Genomic DNA, 11169 nt, shown 5'->3' on the forward strand with positions numbered 1-11169 from the left:
TGCACAATATAATCGTGGTAATCTGGTAATCGTATCATATTTATTATGATTGTGAAGTGTGAACAGCTGTTTTCAGGATTTTACTAGGAGACGAATAGTTCATTACTTCATAGTTCATTGCCAAACCTGAAACCATATCAGTTTCAGTATGATCCATAGTCCATACAACTAGTGAACTATGTGAACTGAAGAATAGTTCATTTGAACTATTCACATTAATGAACTGTGAACTAATGAACTATTCACAAAAATGAACTAAACTTTCCATCTCTAATGTGCTGGGAGCAGCGGTCAATCTCAATATAAACAAAAATTTTATGACAGTTTTACATCTACAGATCAAACCATGTTCATGTTTTCACTTGTACCTCTAAAACATGTTCCTCTAGAAATGTTTTCCTATTATAAATAATTTATTCTGATATTATTTGGCAAAATTCTGTACCATCATCGACGAAATTCTGCCGACTGATTACATTTATGTATAAATAAGAAACAACTGAAAGCACACAAAAAAAAGTTAAAGACATAGAAGAACAAATTAATATGTAACTATGCAACACAGATGTCCTGTATAATGACCAAGTCGTTCAAGTTAAACATACACTCATATTTTCAATGGTAGATTGAAAGGTAATATTTACGAGTATGTGTTTTTAATAAATTATTGAAGTTCAACAGATTATTATTTTTATAATATAAGCTTAAACTTCATTACATTTTAATTTTACATTTTAAAAAGGTTTGTAACTCAATTACTGGAATATCAAGCCAGACATGTTACATTTGTGGGTGTAAACCAAAGGAATTCAATAATATTGATAATGTCATAAATAGACCTAGTATTACAGAGAACTACAGATTTGGACTTTCAACGCTACATGTATGGATACGATTTTTTTAATACTTTTTGCATTTAGCATATCGTTTGGAGTTCATAACATGGCAGGTAAACCTTATTCTATTTAATTATCTCAAACTTGTTTAAATAAAAATTGTATATTGTATACTGGGTGATTCTTTTATCATAGAACACTCATTATTTCAGAAAGTGTACATTTTTTTGAAAATATTTTTTTACATAGTTTCAAGTCGCTTATAAAACAATGTTTTTCTTAAAAAATTATATTTTTAAGTATTTTTTATCGTTATAATTTTTTAAGTTTTTTAATTTTTTGAATGACAACATCGGGTTTTAATTTTATATTCCAAAGCAAGAAAAATTTCTTAGTATTTTGATACATGAAAATCGAATTTCGGGCGAGTAGTTTATGAGTTATAAATATTCAATGTTTAGATCAGCGGAGAAGTGGATAAACATTTCGCAGGGTAACCCCGTACCACTCCACTCCGCTCATCTAAACTTGTATCAATCTTTTTGCCGACGGATTGCCTGCCCCTTTTAACTTGCTAATAGCCTTTTTCGGCAATCGCAAAACAGCCGGACCAAAGACACGTTCCATGAACAGTTGTTTATAATTTATCGTTTCTTGGTCGGTTTGCATCTCGGTTGAAGAACCGGAGGAACTCCCGGATTCTGATTCTTCAGCACCGGAGTCACGTGGGACGCTGACCAGCACCCGCAATGGGAGTGCCGGGTCACCTCCCAACGAGAACTCGAGATGTTCGAAATCTAGACAAGAGAAAAAATACAAATTAATAAAGATAATAATGATTTTGAATTAGAAACTTACTCTTGCGGGTCTGGCCGAAAATACCCGTGAGCATTTTAAAGTTCTCGCACTTAACCATGTTGCCATCAGTGCTGATATTGAACGATGTCATCGGTCTGTACCCGGCCATACTGGAATAACCAAAAATAAAGCTGTCGAAGTCCGACACGACGTCCTTCAGCTTCAGGAAATCCTGTACGCCGAGGTTCCCAAACTTAATAGCAAAAATAATAATACAATAATTATATAAAAAAAAAATTTTAAATATCAAACAATACCTTGGAATCAAACTATAAAACATAAAATCATTTAAAGACCAAATATTAAAAAAAAAAATAGAATAAATTCATAAAAATAAAAAAAATAACAAATATCATAACCAAAAACTTACAACAGTGATGCGGAATAAATAAAACAATAACAATTAAACAATTTGTGTACTCACGTAACAACTATCAACAATATAATAACACACTATCAATGAAAATTGTTCCAGACTCTTGATGTAAATAAGTGCTTCCTTGTATGTTTTCAATTGGTTTTCTTCATAATTTTTTTCATTGTTTCCTTCATTATTTTCATTTTCAGAATCCGATTGATTTGTAGATTGATCATCAATTAAAACATTTACGTCGTCATTATCCGTGTATACATAGTTGTCTAAATTTATAAAATCATTAACGCTATGTGGATTACCCATAGAAGTACATAACCGCTGTACATCTTCATATTCTTCATTATCGTCTTGCTTACTACGGTGCATGAACTAAGATAAACAGGACATATAAGCGCTTGTGTTTAAGTTTCCAGCTGTTTAATTTAACTTTAATACTGATTATAGAGATTCATTTCGGTAGACACTTTTCAAGTATAAGAATCATACGTCGATGGGCAACCATACTATCTATAGCCGTGGAAAGTATTAAGCATGATTAAATAACTAGGTATGTCAGCAATATTTTACATTTTCGTGATAAGCATGGAATAAAGAAAATTGTGACGTCAGCCGCAGAGGATTTTTAAAATTTATATTTGCGGGAAACAGACAACAGTGAATAGGTATTTACCATGATTAAATAATACACCAGCTGTGGGAAGACTCAAAAAATTATATTATAATATTAATATTTAATAATGTTCATAAAATATATTGTAACGGGTAACGGTATAGATTATTATTATGCAGTCTGTGTAGAATAATTATACGTATTTTAAGGCAATTAGCATTTTGTATATTTTTAATAAATATTTGGAAAATCCCAGCCGAAAGCCGCTAATATTCTTATCTGCTCACTGCTACACTACTACTCGCTACCCAATCAAGTATCCTCACTATAATACTATGTACAAAGTACAATACAATTATTATAATACAACTTTGTAGTGGGTAGTTTTAACACATTCTTCGGAGCACAGACGTCAGACGCACAGTGTACACATAAGACAGAACTCTACACATCTACACAGTGGCTATTCTTCGTTGACTCATTTTATCGTAGTTTCATAAAATATCGACACGACGGCATCCCCGTCTCTCGGTAATTTAACAAATAAATACAAATTAGGTACATCACTACAATAATGAACAGTGGATACGTGTATTCTATTAAGTATTAACTGGTAAGTACCTAGTACCTACTTTGTTAATAATACAACATTTTTATTCCGTTATGCACTTGGTAGTTGATTAATATAAGTTGTACTGAAGTAATACAGTGACGTACCGCTTGGGTGTACATATAAAACTTATTACTTATAATGCGAAATATATAATCTGTAAATTTATCTATATTTATATTTATTTATATATCTATTTATTTATCATAAATTGTCACTGGGCGGTAAATTATAATGTTCCTCAGACTGCAGTTGATGGGCTTCTTAATGTTTTGAAAAATGATTTTGATTTAGATTTCCTCCCCAAAAGTTGTAAAACATTGATGGGCTTAGGATCATCTAAAGTAATTAACATACGTCAAGTAGAGCCTGGTACGTACTACCATTTTGGTTTAGCTTTCGGTATTAAGCGATTTAAATCAATTGTTAATTTTTCTGACAGTCTTATAAAAATTTCATTAGGAATTATTGATGGCCTCCCAATATCCAAAAGTAGTGGTAGTTGTTTTTGGCCAATTTTAGCTTATATTCAGCCTTATAGTAAGCATGTATTTATCGTCGGGATTTATCATGGATATGAAAAGCCTAAAGATAGCAATATATTCCTTAAAGATTTAATTGAAGAAATTTTAGATTTAACTCAAAATGGAATTATGATAAATAATGTGAAAAAAAAAATTTCTATTAATGTCATATGTTGTGATTCGCCGGCCAAATCTTTTATTATGAGAATTAAAACTCATTCTGGATATTTTTCATGCCCTAGATGTACTCACGAAGGAGAGTAGGTATTTTTCAAGTGTTTGTTTTCCGTATAATAGTAATGGCAATACGGAAAGATATCATGCCGATTATATTTGTATGAAGGATGAAGAACACCATACACATCCTACAATATCATGTCTTGCACTAATACCGGATACAGATATTGTGAAACTATTTTCAATGGATTACATGCACTTAGTATGCCTTGGAATTACTAAAAAATTACTTGTTCTTTGGTTAGGATTAGGTAAAAACAAATCAAATGGTCGTTTGTCGAGTCGGCAGATTCAGCAAATTACCGATGGGATTTTAAAAGTTAAAGGCAGTATAACGTGTGATTTTGCTCGAAAACCTAGGCCTGTAAAAGAAGTTTTAAGGTGGAAAGCCACAGAATTTCGTCAATTTATTCTTTACACTGGAATCATTGTACTGAAAGATATTTTACCCAACGATAGTTATAACAATTTTTTAGCTCTTTGTATATCAATGAGAATTCTATTATGTGAAAATAATCATCATTATTTAAATTTTACTCGTGAACTTCTAAAATATTTTGTAGAATCCTTTCAATACATATATGGTGTTAAATATGTATCACAAAATGTACATGGGTTATTGCATTTATGTGACGATTATGAAAGACATGGCTCCCTCAATGTGTGTAGTACATTTCCCTTTGAAAACTTTATGAAAGTACTAAAAAAAATGATCCGCAAACATGACAAACCATTACAACAGGTAGTTTGACGATACACTGAATATTGTAACAATAATGAAATTTTAGAAATTAACAATGCTAAAAAATTACAATTTAAAACTAAAAAACCAGATTGTTATGTTCTTACTAAAGATGATGAAATTGTTCAAATAACAGATTTAAAAAAATCAATTGCTGAAAAATGTTCTATAATTGTTGGTAAAACATTTATTGAAAAAAAAGAGCTTTTTACTATGCCTTTAAAATCATCTAAATTAGATATTTACATAGTTCAAAATTTGTCTGACATTGAAAAACAATGGAAAATGTCTGATATCAAAAGAAAAATGATAATGTTTGATTTCAAAAATACAATGATAGCTATACCAATTCTTCATCATGATTAATTTATAAAATTTAAATTTAAGTGTAAATATCTGTAATATAATTATACCTATAATTTTAAGAAAAGCATATAATAAAAAAATAATAATAAAATAATATATACCAATTGTAAATATAAGTTTGGACCAATATAATTTACTTATAACTAGCTGGAATATAAATAGTAGGTAATTCTAAAATTTATTTAGAAATTCATAATGTTAATAATATTTATTGGAATAATAGCTAAATGTCCATATTTTTTTTCAGAACCATGTGGATCGTTGTTCATTTTAGTGCAGATAAGTCCGTTGTATGTGTCCCAAATATCTGGTACAATAAGGGAATAATCTGGTACATCATGTGCCTGGCCAAAAAAGAGAGCCAACATAAGTAATTACATAGAAAAATGTATTGATCCTGATGAACGCTCAGATGAATTTCGCTATTATGATGCAAGAATTTTAAGCAAAAATCCTTTTGGTAATTATATTGGTTATATAATGATAATTAAGAATCAATTAAAGTAGGTACCTCTAATGCTTAATTTTGTTTTTAAATATACTTTTAGATGATATTAGTATAGCTCGAAAGAAAGCTTCTAAAGCACAACAAACATCAGATTTATACAGTACTGAAAATGAAAGCTATAAAGAAAAGCCAAAATTTAAAACCAGTTTGTTTCCTCCAAATAGATCTGAAAAGTCTTCATCTGTATGTGTTATTACTGAAGAAAATAATAATGGACCAACTTTCCCTGATTTTGGTTCATTATTTAATGGTTACTATTGCTATACATTATTTAAATACATGCTTGTAAAAGTACCTATATTAGTAAAATTATTATTTATTATACGTTTAGACTTAGATGGAGAAATGGAACTTAATGATAATGGAATAAATCATACACCTGAAAATTGGTTGAATACATCTGCAAGTAATAAAGATATAAACTTAAATGAATTTGATGAAAACCAAGTCTCACTTCACGATAATAATCCGTCATCGACTAAAAAAATAAAATTAACTTCTGATGTACACCAATATACAACACCAACATCAACACTAATTATGAAACCAGTAGCAGTGCACAGTGAAAGTGATAATAAAGGTAAACATGACTAGCTAAATAATATGTAATAATATACCAACTTTGGCTATAATACTATAATAAATTGTGGTAATATCAGTGTTAGCTTATTGGGGGAAGGGCGCAAAGGGACAGAGTACCCCAACTAATTTTTCAAAAATGTTACCGTACTTCTATTATTTTTTAGGGGAACATACAGGACACTTCATCATTTTATATTTTTATCAAAATGGGCAAGATACCTATAGGTACCATCATAATATTTGTCTTATGGATTATTTCTTAAACTAATTACACTAGAATCTTGGTAACTCGAGTGGCAAGGGAGATAAAAATTAATTTGACGTATATATTTTTCGAGTTACATATAACTTTATTTACATACTTTTAATTTCCTAGGAACAAAAAAAAAATTCGAGTTATCAAGATTCGACTAATATATATTAACTAACCTATTAATTTATTATCTTTTATTATCTGTTTGAGTTTGTTATTATTTATAACAATAATATAATAATATATTTATAGGCACCTTCAGTAATTACCTGTCTTATATTAACTAAAATTTTTTTTTTTAAATTTCTTATAAAGGTATATATAGTTTTTATATAATTTAAAGAGGGGTTTTAGGCAGTCTGGGGGCAGAGACCCCACATCTCAATAATGTTTAACAAGTGATGGGGATACTGTTTTTTTTTTTTTAAAGTAAACATGCTTCTCACTACTTTAATTTTTCCAAGTCGAGTACTAAGTAGTATACCTAATATAATATAAAATCATACATTGTAAAATAACAGTTATATTTTTAAATTTTTTAGCTTATTCTTATAAGATTGTAAATCGAAATATTATAACATTAAAACATGAAGTGAAAAATATGCAAGATCGATTAGATATAGTAATCAATATGCAAGAAAAGATGTATGAACATTTATGTAGTTCACAAGTTAAAAACAATGCTTCTTTAGACAAATTAAATGATTTTGATATAATGTGTATTGATAATGAAGCGGACCTGAATATTATGGAACAAAAGTTAACCGATGATGAATGGTTCAAGAAATCTATGGTAAAATAAATTATTTATTTATATATTACATTTATTATGTAGTCATGCTACAAGATTAACAATGACATATTTATAGATTAAACAGTTAAGCCGTTTGATGGGACAAACTATACCTGAGACAGTGAGGAAAATTATGAAAACTCTTTTCACCGATTCATTTCTCAGTGAATTTTCTTACATCGGATTTAAAGGAAAAAATAATTTTTCAACACTAAAAACTTGCAAACTCATATTTGGTAATTAAATTTATTAAATAATAATAGGAATAATGTACACAATACATCACACTAAATGAATATAAATGTAACTGGAATATGTAACCAGCTAATCATTGAAAAACATATATAATTTATCTTTTCAAAACAATTTAATTATTGATATTTACTCTCATTTTAACAAATAATAATTTCAGAAAGTTTTTCTTGGCCTAAAGAGTGCTGATAACTGCAGTTTAACTTTGATCTTATTGAGAACCTTTTTGGTGATTAAATATATGCCCTGCAATATTGTACCTTTTGTATTATATATCATTGCAATTATCTACACTTTAGATCTGATTATAATTATTTATTTGCTAATAATAATATATTGATTTTTAACATGTTTAGAGTCAATCCGAAAAATGAAAAAATTTTCCAATTCCACTGATTTTGAAATTGAAAAGCCTCTCAAAAATTGGATGGCGCAGGCTACTCCACGACTGAAAAAAATTGCACTACCTGACCAAGGCGAAAAGCATAATTCACTCAATACAAACAGTTGTTAAAGTTCATTAAAATATTATTTTTTTTTTTTTTAAAAAAAGTTGTTAACCCTTTGAGTGCCAAATTAATTTTGACCAGTGGCACCTGCCAGACCAAGTTATTTTTGCATTTTTATTTTTATTTTTTTATATTTTATTATTTTTATTCATTGAATATTATAATGACAAAAAAAAAAAAAAATTTTTTGGACTTAAGTTTCCAAAGTTATTGTACTTTTAGAATTAAGCGTACAGTGGTTTCTAAAATGTTAATTAATGCGATAGTTAGCGGTGTTAACAATTGAGCATTTACTTATGGTAACACAACTTTTATTTTTTATGCAGTACATAATAATAATAATTATATTATAAAAATAGTAAAGTAAATAAATTATTTTTATAGCATACAGATACACAATAAGATATATTAAATACAATCTAATATACAAAACTTCTATAATTATACATTTTTAAAATAATTGTACGGCCAAATAATTTTGTTTAGTGTGGTAAATGGCAAAACATGGTGTAGCACACAGACCGACATCACATTCTTGACACATGTACATTGTATCCTTTCTTTTGTTGTTTCTGGTACAAACTATGCATTTTCTCCTTTGTACTTTTCCTGAAGCTAATTTTTTCACATCTGATGGAAAATGCCGAGCTGATAGTCGAAATGGTTGATCTTTTGTACATGGTCTTCCTCTGGGGCTTACTGTATTTCCACCATATTTTTCTAATAGTTGTCGAATTACTTCAAGTTGGAAATTTGCAAGTGGCATATTCTGTCCAGTGACTGTTTTGAAAGCAGAGAATGCATTTAAAATGCTTAAATCAATGAGATGAAAAAATATTTTTTTGTACCATTTGCTGGTTTTTCTAACGCATTCTACTGAACTTAGTAGCATATCTGTCTTATCAATGCTACCCATACATTGATTATAATTAATTACACAAATTGGTTTTTTTACAAGATTGCCTTTACGGTCAAACTTGCCAGAATTATCCAGATTACTATCAAACTTGGTAGATAACATGAATACTTCTCTTCTGTCAACCCATTTCAAAACCATAATATTTTTTGAATGAGCACTTTGTACATCTCCAACAGCTAATTTATTTTTTAATTCGGGCATTCCTCGTCTGTTTTTTCTTACTGTTCCTGTTATTGTGGTTTTTTTTTTGTATAAATACTGAGCTAATATTGGGGAAGTATACCAATTATCAGTATACAAGTTATACCCTTTGTTCAAGTATGGTGCAATAAGAGTTTTTACAACAGCTCCTGATATGCCAATATTTGCATCATATGGAAGTAATCTTGTTTCAGTTCCAGTATATATAATAAAATCAAGGATGAAGTCAGTTTCAACATCACAGAGGACAAAAAATTTTATTCCGAAGCGATGCCTCTTTGTTTTTATAAATTGCTTAAAGCTTAGTCTACCCTTCCAGAGGACTAAGCTTTCATCAATCACTATATTTTGAAAAGGCACCATTCCAGCCTTAAAATTTGTGCGAATTTCATCTAATACAACATCTAATTTGAAAAGACGGTTTCCTTTTTCTTGATTTTCATTGTTGCAGAAATGAAGCATTTGATGTAATAATAAGTATCTATTTCTAGAAATTATTTGTCTGAAAATAGGCGAGCTCAGTAATGGGTCAGTAGACCAGTAGTCTTTCATATCGAGTTTTTTGTTTCTTGACATCAGTATAGTAGTTGCTAAAAATGTATACATCTCATCCACATTTGTATCCTTCCAAGCATTCACTCTAGACTGATGTGAGATTTCATTAGATTGTATATATTGTTTAGCATACCTATTAGTCTCAAATGCTACTTTGCCAAGTAAAAATTCAGAAACAAATGCTTTAAAAAATTCTAGTTTACTTGAGTTGCTATTCAAACCAAACTCATGTTTTTGAACTCCACACTAAGAAAAAAAAAAAGACAACAATTGTAAGTTATGTGATCTAGTTATAATAGATTAGTTCATTATAGTACATAATTCAACAGGCTACCAGTATTTACCTTGGATGAATCAAAATAATGTTCTTTTGGCCTAAAGTTTCCTTTAGTTTTCCATTTAAAATTTGGTGTCTGTAATGGTATTTTTTTTACTCGCCTAACTGGTTTTACTTTGGACTATTGGAGAATGATCAGGAGACGGCGGATCTGTAACCTCCAGCTCAGTCACCTCAATATCTGTTACACATTTTTTATGTATAAATATATGATTCAAATAAAAACACAAGTAAATACATAACAGTTTTTACATCAACTAATACATCAAATTATATAGTAATATATAAAAACTATGTATATATACAATATATAACACACATACCATTATTCTCGATATCAAAATTTATGTCATCTATAAATTCATCTTCATTTGCAATAATTTCATCTAAGTGGAGTAATATGTCCTCATCTGAGATCATTTTCAGTTGATTATTCAAAATATTATAAAAAACTCAGTAATATCAAATATTATACAACACAATATACTATACGATAGCCAGTGAAAGGATTACAAAATACAAAGGGATCGAATAAAAAGTACTATAATAATAAATATAATATTATAACTGTTCACCTCAATCCTCAAACAAACAATAATATTAGAAAAATATAACGTTAATATGAAAAATTGATAAGCAGCACATTTTGGTTATCACTGAAAAGACAAAATATTTAATTCACTTATAACTTCACTGATATTTATCCGATATTTTTTTACTGAACGTCTTTGGATTCGTCTTTGAATTTGCAATCTATTGGTATACATTAAAGTATTGATAACGGCAGTAAATGATTTTAACAAGCAAAGACGCATACATGCGTCCATGGCACTTGACGGTTGTTGTATGGTGGACGCATATATGCGTCTATGGCACTCAAAGGCACTAATATAAGTTTATTGTTCTAAATTGTTTTTCAAAGGTCTGCAAAGTTGCATAATTTATAATATATTATTACTAGTAATAGTAATGAATATTATAATAAGTTGGAAATATTAATATTTATTTTTAATATGATTTTTTCAAAGTTTTTGCCATTGTGTAGTTTTGAATTTTTTTTTTTTAATTATTATATTTTATAAAATAAAAAAGTTGATTTAT

At 28.8% G+C, this 11169-nt stretch overlaps 1 protein-coding gene across 1 annotated transcript; it reads right to left on the reverse strand.

The window, feature by feature from the left end:
* Positions 1-8280: 8280 nt before the first annotated feature.
* Positions 8281-10488, reverse strand: LOC103308845 (piggyBac transposable element-derived protein 4-like). Its single transcript, XM_008182967.1, has 6 exons — positions 10392-10488; positions 10184-10249; positions 10076-10116; positions 9034-9977; positions 8523-8868; positions 8281-8298 (listed from the first exon to the last, which is right to left on the reverse strand). The coding sequence occupies exons 1-6, from the start codon at positions 10486-10488 to the stop codon at positions 8281-8283; spliced, it is 1512 nt and encodes a 503-aa protein (XP_008181189.1).
* Positions 10489-11169: the final 681 nt, after the last annotated feature.

Source organism: Acyrthosiphon pisum, chromosome X (genome assembly GCF_005508785.2).
Source record: "Acyrthosiphon pisum isolate AL4f chromosome X, pea_aphid_22Mar2018_4r6ur, whole genome shotgun sequence".
Lineage (NCBI taxonomy): Eukaryota > Metazoa > Arthropoda > Insecta > Hemiptera > Aphididae > Acyrthosiphon > Acyrthosiphon pisum.